Source organism: Dendropsophus ebraccatus, chromosome 2 (genome assembly GCF_027789765.1).
Source record: "Dendropsophus ebraccatus isolate aDenEbr1 chromosome 2, aDenEbr1.pat, whole genome shotgun sequence".
NCBI lineage: Eukaryota > Metazoa > Chordata > Amphibia > Anura > Hylidae > Dendropsophus > Dendropsophus ebraccatus.
The window spans coordinates 128,360,298-128,380,165 of record NC_091455.1 but is presented as its reverse complement, the minus strand read 5'-3'; the positions used below and the strand labels follow the sequence as shown (position 1 = coordinate 128,380,165).

At 41.1% G+C, this 19,868-nt stretch overlaps 1 protein-coding gene across 1 annotated transcript in view; it reads right to left on the bottom strand.

Moving 5' to 3' along the window:
* Positions 1-3,769: 3,769 nt before the first annotated feature.
* The window catches only part of ADCY2 (adenylate cyclase 2), a 296,028-nt gene continuing 279,929 nt past the window's right edge, over positions 3,770-19,868 (bottom strand). The window contains exons 20-25 of the mRNA XM_069959683.1: positions 19,124-19,282; positions 14,669-14,815; positions 13,591-13,698; positions 7,643-7,757; positions 4,831-4,955; positions 3,770-4,078 (exon numbers count right to left, since the gene is read on the bottom strand). Of these exons, the coding sequence (XP_069815784.1) occupies positions 3,926-4,078; positions 4,831-4,955; positions 7,643-7,757; positions 13,591-13,698; positions 14,669-14,815; positions 19,124-19,282 (807 nt within the window). The 3' untranslated portion in view covers positions 3,770-3,925. The remainder of the gene's footprint in view (positions 4,079-4,830; positions 4,956-7,642; positions 7,758-13,590; positions 13,699-14,668; positions 14,816-19,123; positions 19,283-19,868) is intronic.

Here is a 19,868-nt window from a genome sequence, read left to right as displayed (position 1 = left end):
TGCCCCCCACCCCAAACCCATCCCCAAGCCCTCTGATGAGACTCTGTAAAGCCCCATACAGCTCCTACAAATCCTACAGCCTCCCACCCCTCCAGATGACACCCAACACCCAACCCCCCCAGTCATACAAACAACTATCCGACCCCTGTGAACCCTGAGGAAGCTGAGGATTGGGGGTTTCACAGACAGTATCATCTGTCAAGGGAACTTCACTCTAAATGCTTCTTCACAGTAGTGGTGTAGAGTGGGTTGTCAGTTCCCAGGGAAAGACATGTATTGTGCCCCCTATCCAGTGAATGTACAGTAAGGGACCATACATAAAGGTAGTGCTATCCTGATCTGAACTATGATAACATGAGCTGGCTCCCGGAGAAAGACATGTATCGTCCTTCTCCCGTAGTGGTTTATTTGGTGTGCTCCAGCACAGGGGCGTAACTAGAAATGACTGGACCCCATAGCAGACTTTTAATTGGGTAGGTAGTATACCCCATGTAGGTAATTTATTGATAGGTAGTCTCCCTGGTAGGTAAACATCCCTTTGTAAGTAACCCCCCACCAGTAGTAAGCCCATCAGTATGTAGTACACCCATTGTGGGCATCCCTGTGTAAGTAATCCCCCCTGGTAGTTAGAACCCTCCCCCACCCTTAGACATCCACCCCGTAGATAATCTTCCCTGGTAATTAGCCCCTGTTATGTATTCATCTCCTATGGTAGTAAGCTCCTCCCTTAGGCATCTACCTTGCAGTTCCCTCCTCCCACTATATAGGCATCTCCCCTCATAGTTAGACTCTTTCCCTCCCATGTAGTCATCTCCCCTGGTAGTTACATCTTCCCCCTCCTATGTAGTCATCTTATTTGGTAATTACCCCCAGACACACACACACAACCACCATGTAGGCATTTCCCCTGGTAGTTAACCCCCCTCCCCCTATGTAGGCATCCCCCTGTAAGTTATCCTGCTTCCCCCTATGTATGCAATCCCTTGCAACCCTCCCCTCCCCACACACACATTTTTGCAAAGCGTTGTTATTTACCCCCTCCCCTAGGAAAAAATCAACACTATTCTCACCTAGCTGCAGCAGAGTGTGGAGTCTCCTTTCTGTCCCTGTTATGAACATGCACTGGAGCGCTGGGGGAGAAAGCGGGCTCTTGTGGCCGGAGGCAGAATGCTCCGGCCACAAAAGAGTGGTTGGCAGGGTGAAGAGCCAACAGCCCTTTAACCTGTCAATCAGAGCCCCGCATTAACTCTGAGCGCTCAGAGTTAAAGGACCAGGTCCTGAACAACTTCCTGTTTAGAGGTGAATTGTCACCAGGAGTTATGAGGGACAGGTCTGTGCTACAAGCCCGGCTACATATACAGCTCATACCGGGCTGTATAACTATATGGTGACGGCCGGAGGAGACACAACCTGACCTTATCATAGTATGCACAGTTACCGGGGACCAATGCTGGCAGGTGCAGCTTTTCAAGAGTGATTGGCATGGTTAGGAGCCAATGGCTTTTCACCCTTTCAATCAGCCCCGCAAGGATCGGATCCCAGACAGCATAGAGGCCATTTGCTCCTGCCAAGTGCTGCAAGCCATGTCAGCTCAGCCCGGGGCCCCGTAGCAGCCACTACGGCGGTAGTTCTGCCCCTGTTCCAGCAGAAAGACAGCACATCTAACTTAGAAATTTCTAAGTTAGGTGTGCTTTCTATCTGCTGGAGCGCTCCTGGTCACACTCTGCTTTGTTAACTTATCCTCTCCTGTGTGGCGCCGTCACCCGGCACTCAGACCACACGTCGCCACACTGCTGCTCCTGTTCACCATGGTGTTGCTTAGGGATCCCCAGAAGTGGTGCCCTGAACAGCCGCCCCCCTGGGTGAAGGTTACAGGTGGCAGGTGGTGCAGACCGTTATGGAGGACACGTGGCTAGGCCCGTTCCCCGTTTACCTCCAGGTGGCTGCTGCGCTCCAGGTGCTCCTGCAGAGTGAACCCCTGATGGAAGAAGAAGGCCGAGTGCAAGGACGCCACATTGAGCAGGGGCAGCAGTTCCTCACCAAGCTCCTGACACTCATTGTCCTGCTCCCAGCCCCCAGTGGCCGCTCTCTCTCCATTACCAGCAGCAGCAGGCGGTACAGGCGGCCAGCCACATCTGCATGGGAGGCGATGTGTGGTCCGAGTGCTGGGTGACGGCACCGCACAGGAGAAGAGTGTGACCAGGAGCGCTCCGGCAGATAGACAGCACACCTAACTTAGAAATTTCTATTTCTAAGTTAGGTGTGCTGTCTTTCTGCCAGACAAGTCGCACAACCCAAAGGCTGGCCCTGACTGTAGTGTTGCCATAGTTACAGTGGAGTGAGGGTGGGTCCTAAGTATAATAAACAGTACACACTTAATCTGCCATTGATAGGTTCTGCGATCTATGACTTTTAGTTCAGCACAACCTATTTGCTTGTTCTTGACATTCAGATATACAGTACTTGGATCCAGTGAATTACATAGATCAACAGTGTGTGTGTGTGTGTGTGTGGGGAACCCTGACTAGTCCAAATTAGGCCTTATTCACATGTCCCGTAAAGTTGTCCATAGTTTTGGATCCATAATCACGGTTTAGCTTAGAGCACATTGATTTCTATTGGGCTATTCACATATTGAAATTTTGATTCGTAATCCGTTCCGTAAAAAAAAATGGACATGCTCTTTTGCGGATTGTGATTGTGGTACAGATTACTAATAGAAGTCTATAGGATCCGTATTTTTTACGGACGTTACGGATGTTACAGAAACAGATGCAATTATGGATGCAAATACGGATGAATTTATACTGATCATGGAGTAAAAATAGTGGGAGGTTTTGTGGTCCAGAGAAATAACTGAACATGTGAATGAGGCCTTAGGGTGGTAAGCAATTAGGAGAAAGTTTCAGCAAACCTCACTGCCACCACTGGTGGGTAAAAGGAAGATATCCATTTTTGGATGTTGACATTCAGAACACTGCATTCTAAATCTTCTACGAATTGTCTGCCCAGCTAGTCAAAGCCCTTCTCTTTGGGATTTGTAGATGGCAATGAGTATTTCAGGTGTATTATGATGTGCCTTCATTGATGGCTCAAAAAGGTTCACATACATGATACATAAGTAATAATCACTTTTCCTCACATTCTTCATACAGCTTACATTATAATCTATATGAAATGATAAGGGATTTCATACTATATTCATACTAGGCTCTGTGCAGCCCTTCTAGAAAAAAAAATAACTATTGCCTCTGCTGTAATCTTATATCCACTGTTAAACAATGGGAATGCTGAATGGTTCCAGCATTCAAACTTGCAGATTTGCCACAATAGTGTCAGGGTCTTAGAGTTATTTGTGAAAAACAATTTACTGAAAAATAAAGCAAAGGAGCACTAACATGTTAGAGATTTTTATATAATTTAATACTTTCAAGGTACTATAATAACATAGATTATAGTTCAAAATGTTGACAGATGCTCATTTAGTTCTTTGGTTATCACAAGTTCTATTTCAATGATATTAGACTTTTTACCCTGTTTGCTAATGTTTGAAAATTTCATGTATGCAATAAAAAACATTATTTTAATTACGCTTTGTACTTTTCTGTATTTACAAAAAAGAAGCAATGACACATCAATATCTACTAATCAATTAAATCCATTTATAATTAACAAAATATCTAGAAATGTTTACTGGATTCATTTTTTTTTATAAAAGACAATGGCAAATAAACATCTTACATATTGGTACAAAAAAGGGTCCTAAGGCAGTCTGTGCTAAAGTGTACAATGGGTGGTTGCTCCTAATGTGCCAGTGATGAGATGCAAAAGTGATACACATTCACGTATTGCACAAGGTTGGGGTAACTAATTGGTTTCAGAGTCTTTATGGCTACTATAAAAAAAATGTGTGTTATAAGAAAACTCAAGATGCTACATTTCCTTGTGATAAAGATCTTGTTATTTCTGTATGTACAAAATAAGTTTTTAGTTCTCCTTTCCCTTTTACATTAATTATTCCTCGACATGTGCAAATGTATCCTAGTGTTACCAGGACATTGCTTGTTTCTTCTGTAACCTAAAAAAAACATAAATACATTATAAATATTCACATTTTGATACATTTTATAAATTCTGTTACAATAATTTAATTAGAACACTGATCACATACTGCATAAGTAGAATTTCTTTACATCTGGATATGCCTTCCAGTGGGGAGATCACCAAACCACCCTAATACGTAGCTCCTTGGTCCCACTCGGTTGCAAGTATTGGAACATAAATAGGGAAATACCGGGGTGGCCCCTTTTGCCTCAAAGTCTAACTAGTTGCGAGTATTGTGACATGACAAGGGTTTACCAAGGGTTCTTCTTCTGATCCCAGCAAAACAATGAACAATGTGCAATTACACTGAACGATTAGTGAAAAAATGCGGAACTTGAGGGAACGAATGTGAAATTACAGCGAACGATTAACGATAATTTTAGGTTCAGATCTAAATCAACAACATACGAATGATTTTTTGATCGTTGCCTGCAATTACACAGAACTATTAATGTTAAAATTCGAACGATATAACGATTTTTCGCACGATAATCGTCCCGTAATAGGGCCCTTACTGTCAGCCACTAGACCTTGAAATTTCCAGATAATAATTGCAGTCGGTATTGCAGCAATCCCAGGTGTTGGGTACAATGGCTAAATGTGCATTGCAACCACTAGATCTTACCGCCATGTGTATGAGCAGACTTATATGTTTTTTTCTAGCTGCTTCACTGTAATTAATTACAAAATGCAACCAACATATATAATCAGATAAAATAATATTACCTGTATTTTACCTAAAACTCCTGTGCTCTCCATTCTACTGGCAACATTTACAGTATTACCCCAAATGTCATATTGTGGTTTTTGTGCTCCAATAACTCCTGCAATTACTGGTCCATAGTTGATTCCTGTGAAACATATTATTTTTAATATTAGAGTTGGGAAAAAAAAATTACATAAATGAAATGATGAAACATTATTCTTCGTGATGGAATTTATAGGTGGTTTAAGCACATTGAGGCTATGTTCACACTGCGTATGATTCCGGCCGCATTTCGTACGCCGCCGTACATGTGCGGCTGAAACTGAGACATGCGGCTGGATGCGTACGAACCGCGAACATACGCCCGTAGTACAGTTATGCTTCCCTAGCTTGTTTTGAAGTGATCTGAGGCAGGTCATTTACTTGGAAATCTTCGCCCAGCCGAATAAAACACACAGAACCTTTTGTATCAAAAAATCAAGTTCAATTTGGCTGAAATAAGTACTCCGTACGAGACCGCATGGAAATCCAGCCGTGAGTTTCAACATTTCCGTCCTCAAACAATGGTCTTGTTCATTTTTCACAGCGCCGTATACGATCCGGCCTTAAGCTCATACATAGTGTGCATTGTGCGGGCGTATATCGTATACTTTCAAGCGAACGCATCAACCTTAAAACTACGGGCGTATATTTGCCGTTCGCACTACGGCCGGAAACATACGCAGTGTGAACATAGCCTGAAGATGTACAGTGCAAGTTTAATGTAGCCGATGTAAGATTTTGAAACAGTATTTGCTAGTATAGTATGAGGTATAAAAAAACCCTGACACTCATGCATACTTGTCTTATTATACAATGAAGCAATGTGTAGAAATATTACCATCCAGTAAAATACACTGGTGGCCAAAATGTCCAGGTTCCTGTCCATGTAATAAATATTGCATTTACCTTAGTGCAAAAGTTTGCCACAATTTGAAGGAAAGGTTGCACACAATATACACTACCATGGTATTGCCCTCAGCATGCTACATTTTGGGGGGAAAAAAACTGCCACAGAGCCTCAAAAACACCAGATAGGAGAGAAAAATTTAACCCCCCAAAAAACACTAGTTGTGTAGATCATAAACTTTCATTGACTTTTAACTAACATCTGGCTGCTGGCGTTTTTAAAAAAAAAAAATGTTATGGCGATTGTTTTCATGATTTTAAGGCACTGTGAAGCCAGCCTAAAGACAATAATACCATCTCCAATAGCTTGTTCCTTTTACTTCAGTTGCACATATTATTCCGAAGTTTAAGGCTTATGGGCCACAAGGGGAAACTTGAAGACAAATTGATGATACAGATAATATCAATAGTAACCAAAGAGGCCAGAACAACTTTCAAAGAGATTAAAGATGAACTCCAAGGTTAATTAGTCACTGTCTTTGACTCCAATTAGTCTATGTCTTTGCCAAAGGGGACTTTATGGAAGATTACCAAGAAGGATATTGGTACATTTTGATACTCCAAGACTCTATAAAGCTGAGATGTAAAATATGGCCCCAAGAAATCCACAACATGTTCCTTTTTTCTGAGGCTTGTGTGTGAATTAAATAGCACACTAGCAACACATATTTATAAAAACTTTAGAATTGGGGTAATAAATATGGAGTTCCTTTTTTCCTTGTTATGCCTATGGTATCAGAAAAAAATCTGTAATTTTTACTCTCATTGTACTTTTATTCTTTTGAAACAATTTGAGTACTTTGAGTGGTGCTGTTTTTAAACTTCTGTAATTTATGTTTTCTTTTTCTAATATATAGCCCCCCAGTGCCACTGCAGGAGTAGACTGGTGCCTAAAAAATGCTTTTGTAAATTATCTTGAAGATTTAAATTAATGCTGTTTAACTTATAAACCTTGTAACATCCTTTAAATAAAAATGTATTCTTGAAAGAATGCTAACATAAAGTAGACATATGGTAACTGTTAATTATTAATATAAAAAAAACATAATGACAGTTAGAGATTGACTGCAGATTGTACCTTGGAGTTCTCTGTTAGAATCTATCTTTAACAACTGGCATGTACTATTTTTAAAAATCCATAACATGTCTAGAATCCACAGTCACTTTTGTATGCTGTTTCTTAAAACCCTATCATAAATAAACATAAATAATAAATAATAAGTTTGGGTATTAGGGTGGATTCACACTCAGGAATCTGCACAGAGAAGTTCCTGCGGATTCCGTTGCTTCCCCTGCTCACGCCATTCCATTCTACGGTGGGGGCGAATTCTATCTTCCGCTGAAAGAATTGACATGTCAATTCTTTCGGTAGACCGCAGAATCCGCCTGTGCGTAGAATGGACTCTATGGCATGCACAGAGATGTGTGCAGCTGCGTGCAGGGATGAGCGACGGAATCTGCAGGAAATTCTGCGTGCGGATTCCTCAGTGTGAACCCACCCTAACAAACAGACAATTAAGAAAAAAATTATTCACTGTCACAGGGGTTATCTGAGACAAAATAAAATTAATAAAAAAGGAGAGGAGAGGTAATTATATTTAAATAAATAAGGACCCCCTCCATCAATGTTATTATGTCTAGGCCCCTGCTCCTCTACACCTCCTTAAACATATGGAAATGCCAGCTTATTCAACCAGGTGGCCAGCTGAATTTCCTTTTGTTAAGATGGGTAGCAGAAAAGTAACAGAGACCCAGAGCAGAGGCAGAAGTGGATTGATGAGGGTCTTTTAACCTAGTATGCCCCTTTTTTATTTTATTGCATAAGCCCTTTAAAGCCTGTAAATTTTTTTACAGTAAGTAAATAGAACTTTCCCTATTACATACCCACTCGAAGCATAAAGTCGTTGAATGAGTGCTTGTTAATTACATCAAGTTTAGCCACAAGTGCAAATGCAAACTCTACCATCGTTCCTATATGCATGTACTGTCTGTCTGTTTCCTGTGACAAAAAGAAAAAGGGGGAGAAATAATAACTATATGTGTTTAAAATAAATAGATTTTTATATGGGGTCTGCTTTGTTTAAAAAAATAGCACCAGTCTTAATAATAATAATAATAATAATAATAATAATAATAATAATAGCACCAGTCTTAAAAATTCATTAAAATTCATTCTAGATATATTTTAATAAAATACATATACATACAATGTTGTAAAATGCAAAGGTGTCCCTAGCATGTAACAACTATTTTTTACAAACTGGTTCCGAGTCACAGTATGCTGTGATTTAAATATGTAGCTTCACTCCATTTTCTATTTTTAGTATTATACTTTAAAATTATATAGGTTACAAAATGCATAAAACAGATTTACTTTCCCTGTCCCGATTTTACCTTCTCTCTCTCTTTATAGAAAAACTTTTTAGAAGTTTGTATAACAGTACAGAAATAAAATGTTTTGTACTTGCAGCTAGTGTTTCTTTAGATTCCTAGAGTTTAGCATTAGAGATGGGCGAACTTGCCAAAAGTTTGGGTTTGCACTAACCTGAGCGATCAGCATTTTAATCCTGCTGCCTGGAGAAGGTGGATGCAGCCCGAGGACGGCCTGGAAAACATGAATGCAGTGCTGTATCGATGGTTTCCAGGCACCTTCTCCAGGCAGTGTGATTTAAATGCTGATCATTTGGGTTCACGAAAAACTGAAATTTTTGCAACTTAACCATTACTTCAAATTATTGCTGCTAAATGTGCTAGTACAAGTTACTAAATTAAGGCATATGCTTAGTTTTTACACATGGCTTTTTCATTTTCACTTTATTTTGTTAAATCATGACACAATAAAATCTGTTGTTGTTGCACATTTGTGTTATGTCCTGGTATGGAAAACCATTGTGAGTGTTCTTTTTCTCATGACTGTATATAGTTATATAAATTAATCATAGTGTCTTACATGTCTCTTTTCAAGACTAAAATTTGTTTAAAACTTTACTCATAACTAAGATCCTCTGTATGTTCTTCTCTGTATCCCTTCCACCTCCAAGGCTTCCTTTATATGAATTGGGTTTGAGCAATGAACCACGTTCCATATGGGGCCACACCAAAGCTTTGTAATGTAGTAATGTTGTTTTATTGTCCAGTGAGTTTGTGCTGCTTTTATTACCTGACAGTATCCTGCTGGCCATAAAAGCAGATAATGGACATGGCCTGCTGATTTTTAATCTATAAGTTTTCACTGGCCATTCTTAAGAAGTGACCCTCCTAGTTTTGCTCTCCTGATGCACACAGGGTTTATGCAAATTATCAGAACCTAGATGCTTAAAGGGATTGTCCAGGATTTTTCAATAAACTGACTTTGCATTGATTTCAGTGTGTGCTGTATATTCTTTATACACTTCTATTTTTTTTTATTTATAGCGCCTATTGTGTCCACAGGCCCACTCTGCCCTTTGTTTTCTTTACTTCCTGTGATGTCACGTTCCCTTTCTGTTTCGTGTTCTTGAAGGTGAGGGAACAGTGAGTTGTCAGGTTGGTGGAAGCTACCCTCTGAGCCCACACTCTCCAAAACATTGTGAGTTCCATTGGGGACAGAGACCAAGATGAGTGACTACAATCTCTACTCAGCACTGGAGAATAGGTTGGAACTATATAAATAAAGGAACTATGGGGGAGATTTATCAAAACTTGTGCAGAGGAACAGGGAAATAGTGGCCCATAGCAACCAGTCAGATTCTAGGGTCCATTTTTTGAGGCCTTTAAAAAAACAACAACACAACAATCTGGTTGCTATAGGTAACTGCTCCACTCTTCCTCCTATATTGTTACTTTTGTGCAGTGAAGATCTACAGTGACCGGGCAGCGTAATATGGAGAGGAGAGATGTTACTTCATCGCATGTCAGTCACCATCTGTTTCTTGCTGAGGTAAATTTGTAACAGAATCCTGGCTTATAGAAACCTCATCCACCTGTAGGATGGCTACTGTAGTGTATATGTAATCCAGGACTACAACTCCTATCATGTACATGTGTGCTGGGTGTGTAGCCCCACAACAGATAAAAGAGTGAAAAAACTAGTTTATTTGATGATATAAGTAATTGTCATTTAAGTAATAAAAGTGCATTCAGGGATTGGAGGTTAATTATAACACTAGTGACATCCTGGTGGGAAAGCATATAATAACAATACTAGGGGCATCCTGGAGGGGAAGGGGTTAACAACAATACTAGGGGCATCCTGGAGGGGAAGGGGTTAACAACAATAATAGGGGGATTCTGGAAGAAAGGAATTAAAAACAATTCTAGGGGCATCCTTGCAGTGGAGGGGTTAACAACAACACTAGGGGCATCCTGGAGGGAGAGGGGTTAACAACAATACTAGGGGCATCCTGGAGAGGAGGGATTAAAAACTATTCTAGGGGCATCCTGGCACGGGAGTGGTTAACAACAATATTAGGGGCTTCCTGGAGGGGGGCAATAAAATGCGTTACTTAAAGGGGTTATCCAGCGCTACAAAAACATGTCCACTTTCCCCCTACTGTTGTCTTCAGTTTGGGTGGGGTTTTGAAACCCAGTTCCATTGAAGTAAATGGAGCTTAATTGCAAACTGCACCTGAACTGGAGACAGCAGTAGGGGGAAAAGTGGCCATGTTTTTGTAGCGCTGGATAACCCCTTTTACCCCTTAAGGTCAAAGCCAATTCAAGTTTTTGCACCTTTGCTTTTTCCACTTTATGTTTAAAAGGCCATAGCTAGGGGCGTAGCGACCACGGTTGCAGCGGTCGCCGCCGTGACTGGGCCGCTACCAAGGGCCTTGCCACCGCACTGCCTCCCTTCGACTCCCTCTTGTGACCGCAAGCAGTGTTTTGCTTGCAGTCACAAGAGGCTGGCTCCGACTGGCGTGCGGCTTCCCGGCTCTGTCTCCGTCCCAATGGTACTTCCAGCACAGAGAGCGTTGATAACAAGCGCCCGCTGTGCCGGAAGTAACATCCCCGGCGCACACAGAGCTCAGTGTGTGCTGCTGGGGACGGGACAGATTCGGGGAGCCGCACGTCAGCCGGGGACCGGACTGCAGAAGAGAAGATCCACGGCGGGGGAACGAGTTGTCAGGTGAGTTGTGTGCTGTTTTTTTTTTACTTTTTCTTATATGCTTTGCAAAATAAGGGGGCTAAAATGGGGGGAGGCAGCAAGAGGGGGCTAACATGGGGGACAACAAATGGGGCTAACATGGGGGCAGCAAAAGGGGGATAACATGGGGGGACAGCAAAATGGGGCTAACATGGGGGAGGGGCAGCAAAAGAGGGCTAACATGGGGGAGGGGCAGCAAAAGGGGGCTAACATGGGGGAGGGGCAGCAAAAGGGGTCCAACATAAGGGGGCTAACATGGGGGAAACATAAGGGGGATAACATGGGGGCAACATAAGGGGGATAACACAGGGGGACATCTATAAGGGGGACAATACGGGGAGATCTATAGGGGGAAACATTGGGGGCCATCTATAAGGGGGACTACACAAAGGGGGGGCATGTACTATAGTGGACCACACAAAGGAATGCATGTACTATAGTGGGATCACATAGTGTCAGGGCTACCCACTAAATGAGGGTGTAAAGGGGCCAATACAGATGTGCAGTTTGTAGAGAGATGAGGATGGTGACAGAGTGAGGAGCCTAATATGTCTGTCTGGCAGATTCTGTGGATTCGTGGCTTGGAGAAGTTCTCATAATGGCCCAGGACAGAAGAAGATGAAAAAGGAAGAACTCCGATCAGAGAAGACGTCCCCTGTGAGTCACTGGATATAACTGCACTGTAATGTATATGGTGTACAGATTCTGTGTAGAGCTGGGTACCTCTATATGACTGGATGCGGTGATACAGTAGTGAGCTGTGTACAGTGGATTATTTAGTAGCAGCAGTGGTGTTAGTATGCGGTGGCATTAGTCAGTATGCAGTGGTATTAGTCAGTATGTGGTGGTAATATTTGTTACTTGGATTTAGTGTACTGGATAACAATATGGTGGTGATGGTAATATTTGCCCCTTGTGTACTGGTATTATTGGTCTCAGTATACAGAATTTGGTTAGTAACAGTATGGCGGTAATATGTATGGTGATAATATTTCCTATATACTGGTATTATTGGTAATATCGGTCTTGAGATATACCAATAGCATCGCTTGGTCGAGGAAGGGGGGGCCCCAAGTTTACCTCTTGCACCAGGGTCCAAGAGACATTAGCTACGCCCCTGGCCATAGCGCTTGCATTTTTTCACCTAGAGACCCATATGAGCCCTTTTTTTTTGCAAAACCAATTTTACTTTGCAATGACAGGCATTATTTTTCCATAAAATATGCTGAGAAAGCGGTAAAAAATCATTTGCGCTGTCAAATTTTCACATTCGCCCTATAGTAAAACTGACATGTTATCTATGTTCCTCACATCAGTACGATTACAACGATATGTAACTGGCATCATGGCATCACTTTTGATGGCTTTAAAAAAGTTAAAACCTTTTAAAAAAAACTAAATATGTTTAAAATTGCTCTATTCTCATCCTTATAACGGTTTTTTTTCTGGTCTGTGGGGCTGTGTGAGGTGTCATGTTTTGTGCCATGATCTGTACTTTCAATCGGTACCTTGTTTGCACATAAGCGACCTTTTGATCACTTTATATTACATTTTTTCTGTATTTGATGCGACCCAAAATGCGCAATTTTGCACTTTGGAATATTTTCGCGCTTACACGTTTATTGTGTGAGATCAGGAATGTGATAATTTAAAGGTTCGAGCGATAACGCACGCGCCGATACCAAATATGTTTATTTGTTTATTTATTTATTTAGGCTGGGTTCACACTACGTATATTTCAGTCAGTATTGTGGTCCTCATATTGCAACCAAAACCAGGACTGGATTAAAAACACAGAAAGGATCTGTTCACACAATGTTGAAATTGAGTGGATGGCTGCCATATAACAGTAAATAATTGCCATTATTTCAACACAACAGCCATTGTTTTAAAATAACAGCAAATATTTGACATTAAATGGCGGCCATCCACTCAATTTCAACATTGTGTGAACAGAGCCTTTCTGTGTTTTTAATCCACTCCTGGTTTTGGTTGCAATATGAGGACCACAATACTGACTGAAATATACGTAGTGTGAACCCAGCCTTATATTTATAAAATGGGAAAAGGGGGGTGATTTGGACTATTAGGGGAGGGGATTTTTTATGAATAAAAACACTTTTTCACTTTTTTTTTTACATTAACTAGAAGTCCCCCTGGGGGACTTCTATATACACAACATTGATCTCTCATAGAAATCAATGCTGTGTATATACACAGCAATGATCAGTCACATCGGTGAAAGATTGCTCTGGCCTGCTGCAGGCCAGAGCAATCTATTGCCGAGCCGGGATCAGCATCAGTGCGACGCTGAGGCCCGGCCCGGGAAAAATAACGGATCTCCCCACCGTGATCGCATCGCTGGGGGGAGATCCGGGGATCCACTAGACACCAGGGACATGAAGTATAAAGCATTTCAATGCAGCTGTCATGTTTGACAGCTGCATTGAAATGCTTAATTAGTCGGCGCAGCAATGGGACCTGCGCCAGCTAATAGAGGCGCTCCTCGACTGCAGATAGCAACCGGGAGCAGCGCCGTTCAGAGAGGGGTCCCGGCAGGACCCCTCTCTGCTCTGAATTACCCTTTTGTAACTGTTCTGTACTCAGATAAAATAGTAGACAGAGGATCCCTATTAATTTAGAATTCTCTTACAGAGTATCTGAAAGAACTTTAAACCATGTATATTTACATAAAAATAGGATTTTATATTACCTGGCTACTTTCCTGACTTGGTGTAGAATTGAGTCCAGTTGCTGCCATATATGTACTTCCAATAGTTTTGATCTTTTCAACACCACTAAACTTTGGTTTAGATAACAACTGAAAAGGAATTAGAAAATTTTAAAATCCCATTTACTGTACAACAAAATATAAAAACACCTGCCTCAGATTGCATGTCCAGAAAATGTTAGCAGTTCTATTTTGCTATAGATTGAAAAACATACAAACAAACAAACAAACAAACAAACATGTACAACAATAAATATTAGCATTGGTTCAGATCCTGATGTATAACGTTGTGGTATGTTAATGACCTCAGTTTTGTAAACTAGTGACCTCATTTGGCTTATTTCCCACTTATATACATTTATTTAGCAGGATTTACAGTGTAGTCTAGAGTGTGTTTAAGTCCCACTAAATAAAAAAATTTGTGGAAATTATTAAAATGTAATTACTAGATGATTATGTTTCAGTCATTAAAATTAATGGGGCCATTGCTAGTATGCAACTTCGGTCATTTCTCTCAACCACATTGCTTGTAGACTGTAAGCTTTTGCTAGTAGGGCCCTCATTACTCTTGTTTCAGTAATTAGTATGTCATTTTGTAATGTCTGATTTATTCTTTATATGTACCCTCTGAATTGTGAATTGTGAGGTACTGCATCAGTAGCAAAGTCCAAAATTGCTGATTGCATCACATCACATTGCAGAAAAAAGAAGACCAAAAAGTCACATTTTCATGGTTGTAATGCCAATAAAAACTTCTGATCATTGCGCCCTCATTAAGCTCTATAGGTGGTAAAATAAAAATAGTTATGGGAGTCAAAACATGGTTTTGTTTTGTTTTTTTAACCAAGAGAGTTTTTTTCTGGCTTTATAACACATTATATATCAAATAAAAGATACCAGTAAAAAGTACAAATTGTTAAGCAAAAAATAAGACCTCATGAAGCAATGTCCGCACAAATGGGTCAATAATACCCATTATGGGTTTAAGAAGGTAAGAAGGCCTTTAGTACATATAATTGTGCGTATACTGTGTTCGTAGCTATTTAGGAACAATACTTACATCATCAAAATCTGCAATGATTTCATTTAGAAGTCTCAGGCACTCCAAACCTTCTTTATTGACATCTGATTCTGTATAAAATTCTTTAAAGTCCGGAATAGATGCAAACATTACACATACACAATCATATGACTGATGATATAAATCCTGCAAGAAAAATTAAAAGTAAATAATTTAGATGCTTCAAAATTAATCTAAAGAATTGTTTCATCAACACTTTATTCCAAGAACTGAGCAATGGAATAGGCAGCATCATTTATTAGAAGGAAGGTTGGTCTATCAACATAGAAATTGGTTACAGACTGTATACTAAGCATACTAAAACTTTAATATACCACAAGAGGCTGCCTGACTGATCTATCCACTTAGCCCTTTTAGTGTTACTAATATCAACTACGTAAAAATTATCCCAGCAATGCTGTTATTTTGTTCCTTTTTAACAGATCTTACACCATAAACATTTAGCTAAATGTTAAAAAGTGTGTAAATGTTTAAAAAATTAAAAACAATGCTGATTTTGTGTCAATGCAGTTTTTGTGCCAAGACCAGAAGTGGATTCAAATATAATAGAAAATATAAAGGGAAGACTTGTACTTCTCTTTTCTGTTGGATCCACTCCTGGTTTTGTCACAAAAACTACAGTGTCAGCTTAACCCTTTAAGGACGGGGCCAATTTTCGTTTTTGTGTTTTCGGTTTTCCTCCTTGTGTTTAAAAGGCCATAGCACTTGCATTTTTCCACCTAGAAACCCACATGAGCCCTTATTTTTTGCGTCACTAATTGTACTTTGCAATGACAGGCTGAATTTTTGCATAAAGTATACTGCGAAACCAGAAAAAAATTCAAAGTGTGGTGAAATTGAAAAAAACCCACGCATTTCTTTATTTAGGGGGAATGTGTTTTTACGCCATTCGCCCTGGGGTAAAACTGACTTGTTATGCAAGTTCCTCAAGTTGTTACAATTAAAATGATACGTAACATGTATAACTTTTCTGTTATCTGATGGCCTGTAAAGAATTCAAACCATTGTTAACAAATATACACTCCTTAAAGAGGACCTGTCACCCCCCGTGCCGGGGTGACAGGCTCCTGACCCCCTGCTAGATCCCCCTATACTCACCTAATCGCGCCGAGTCCCGCTTCCTGATGTGGTCGGGTCACGGAGATTTCAGCTCCCGAAGCCCGCGCGTGCACACACAGCAGGGTCCGACGCTCATAGAAAATGAATGGGGAGTCCGATGCTCCGTCATTCTCTATGGGCATCGGACTCTCCTGTCAGCACGCGCACCGGGCTTCGGGAGCTGAAATCTCTGTGACCCGACCGCATCAGGAAGCGGGACCAGGCGCGATTAGGAAGTATAGGGCGCTCTAACAGGGGGTCGGGAGCCTGTCACCCCGACACGGGGGGTGACAGGTATCCTTTAAAATCGCTCTATTCCCAGGCTTATGACGCTTTTATCCTTTGGTCTATGGGGCTGTGTGAGGTGTAATTTTTTGCGCCATGATGTGATCTTTCTATTGGTACCTTGATTGTGCATATACAACTTTTTGATCGCTTTTTATTACATTTTTTCTGGATTTGATGCGACCAAAAATGCGCAATTTTGCACTTTGGGATTTTTTTGCGCTTACGCCGTTTACCGTGCGACATCAGTAATGTGATTAATTAATAGTTCGGGCGATTACGCACACGGCGATAGCAAACATGTTTATTTATTTACTTTTATTTAAAACCTGGGAAAAGGGGGGTGATTCAGACTTTTATTAGGGGAGGGGGCTTTTTACTTGTAACAATACTTTTTTTTTTTTTTTTTTTACACATATACTAGAAGCCCCCCTGGGGGACTTCTAGTATATACACTTTGAACTCTCAATGAGATCTTTGCTGTATAGTTATACAACAAAGATGAATGAGATCGGCACTCGTTTGCTTTCGGCTGCTGCAGCCGAAAACAAACGAGTGCCGAGCCGGGGACGGCGCCATCTTGGAGCGGTCCCCGGCCGGCAGCAGTAACGGAGATCGCTCCTCCGGGACAACGGAGATAAGCTGCGTTCGGTAATCGTCATGTTTGACAGCTGCATCTGATTACTGTATTAGCGGGCATAGCGATCGGAACATGCCCGCTAATACCCGCGGTCCTGGGCTACAAGGGGCACCCGGAACCGCGGCGGTTCAGAGCGGGGTCGCCGCGCGGCCCCGCTCTGAACACCTCTTACGGGCCCATGACGTACGGGTACGTCATGCGTCCTTAAGAGGTTAAAAAAACAAAAAACAAAAACTGCTGTGTGTGTTTCCAACCGTAAGATGGTATAAAAAATTTTATTGGAGTCTCTGGTAGATGACTTTTTGTGAACCAAAATGCTCATCCAATTTTATACTGCCTTACACGCATGCTATGGAGCCACAAAAATTGGAATAAATCTTTAAAAGGTTAACCTTCTGATATGTCCCTGTAGCGCACAGCAGGGGCGGATTAACTTTACCATAGGCCCCGGGCTGTTCACCAAGCCTGGGCCCCCCCACCCCACTGTAACTATGGCAGCACTAGCACGGTGTTCATAGTACAGGACAGATAATGTCATGATGTCCTGATTTGTGCAAAACTGCCATAAAAAAAAAAAAAGATTTTTTGCAAATCATGGCGGAAGTATAGCCAGGAGACAGTACTCCACTGAAAGTATAAGTCTTTTTGGGTGGTCATGGGCCCCCCAGGAGCTCAGGGCCCCAGGCTGCCGCCCGAAACGCCCCTATTGTAATCCACTACTGGTGCACAGGGGTGCTGGGAATGAAGGTCACTTTCTTACCTTGACCCTCAGTGCTGTTTCATATATTCAAATGTACATACGGTTGTAAGAACGAACGAAAAATGTGTATATACACCAAAAGATTTAAAATAAAAAAAAAAAATAAAAAAAAATGTATATATACAGTATATAGATCATCAAATTGAAAGCACCGCATCATGCAGACTGCTCCAGAGAAGTGCTGGTATAATTGGTGGGTTTGGTAGGTGAGGTTTGTCTGTTTGCTGATGACACAAAAGTATGAAATAGGGTTGATATTCCTAGGAGTGTCTGTCATATGAAAAATTATTTAGCTTTACTAGATAAGTGGTCAAAACAGTGGAAACTGCTGTTCAATATTTCCAAATGTAAAATAATACACTTGGAGAGGAAGAATTTTCTATCAGGGTGTCATATTGGCAGTTCTGTGTTAACAAAGACTTCAGAAGAGAAGGATTTAGAGGTAGTGGTTTCTGAGTTAATAAAAAAAAAAACCCTGAAAGAAGCTGCACATAGCAGTGAAATGTGCATTGGGTCCTTGGGTTCCTGACTTCCTGGTTATATACATCTCTGCACTTTCCTGGTTATGTCCTGTGTTTTGCAGGATTTCTGTCTTCCCCATTGGAGGTGTATTGTAGTCACAATTACAATTATAGTTAAAATTACAATTTGCAGTCAGTCCATATTACATCAGAAAAGGTCTTCTATTCAAGCAGAACTAGTGTAGTCTAGTTTAAAGTCCAAAATTTCATCATGTGCACTGGAAATAATAGACCACTTCTGGCAGAATATACAGCAGCTGATAAGTACTGCAAGGCTTGAGATTTTTAGGCTACGTTCACACAGAGCAAAAGGGGCGGATTACGCAAGGAAATATTTCCGCCTGAAATCAACTGACGCTGAATTCCGAGCAGAATATAAGCAGAATGTAAGCAGAATCCCTGCGTATTCCGCTAGGAAAGTGTTCAGCTCGTAATCAGCTCTTGACAAATTCAGCGCGGAATACTTGAGGAATCCGCGCTGAATCCGCATGTATTCAGCGCTGAAATTCAGCGAGTATTTGGCAAGTAAACTAGACTATACCAGAATATATACTAGAATCCCCCCCCCCCTTTTTTCCCCATTTCTTCGCTAATTCAGTGCGTAATTTCCGCTTGTATTATGCTTGTATACCGCCCTGAATAAGCGCGTATTCCGCGCTGAAATAGAAAATCAGAGCCCCATTGGTTTCTATAGGCTTCCGCTAGCGGAATAATGAACATGTTCATTCTTCTGGCGGAAAGCGGATTAATTCAGTGCGGAAATTCCACCGTGTGAACTGCAGAGCAGAATTTCCATTCAACACAATGGAAATTAGCTCTGCACCTATTTTAACGGCTGAAATTTCAGCGCTGATTCAGCGCAGAAATTCAGCTGCTTTTGCTCTATGTGAACGAGCCCTTACATTGAAGTAATTTACAAATCGGTATAACTTTCTGATACCAGTTGATTTAAAGCGGAAAAAAAAATCTCTGGAGCACCCCTTTAAGGCAAAGGCAGAATACCGTTTAAATATCTGTTGCTAAAATTTCAATAACAAGATATATGGTAGACATATAATACATTTAAATTGCTGGAATATAAAACTTGACTAAGAACCTTATAGCAGACAAAACATTATTTCTTAGCTAACCTCATTTTTCAGATTTCGTGCTAAGAAGTGTTCAGCAACATGAGCAGGGAGCACATTTTCCAGAAGCACTCGATTCAAGTTTTCCATTGTCTCAATTTCTTCCCGTTCTTTTTTAAACTTGTTCTTCCACAAGAAGTCTAACCTACAGTAATATTCATTCTGTTAGAAGAGGACACAGAAGTAAAGAAACAATAGGCATTTTGTCCTACAACAATTCATATTTAAAAAGTATTTATAATTCTTCTGGAGATTCCATTTTTATTTAAAATGAATCTGACAGCCCATCGAACCACTATGGTAATGGTGCAATATGATGAACATTACTTTTTTTAAGATAAAGGCCTATGTAGGAGTCATAAATTAAAGTTTTTATTTACAGTTAAAGCAACTCTGTACCCACAATCTTTCCCTCAAACCACTTGTACCTTCAGGTAGCTGCTTTTAATCCAAGATCTGTCCTGGGGTCCGTTCAGCAGGTAATGCAGTTATTGTCCTAAAAAACAACTTTTAAACTTGCAGCCCGTGCAAAACGGGAGTATCTGTGCCCTAACTTTGCACCACCCCTCCTTCCCTCCTCCCCACCCTCCTTATCATTAGAAATGCTACTGGAACATTTTCTCCATGCTGAACATTGCACAGGTGGCCTAACGATCCAGCCCATGTGCCGTGCTGACACAGGTGCGGAATAGGAGACAATCTACCTGGAGCATTCCTAATGATGAAGAGGGTGGGGAGGAGGGACGGA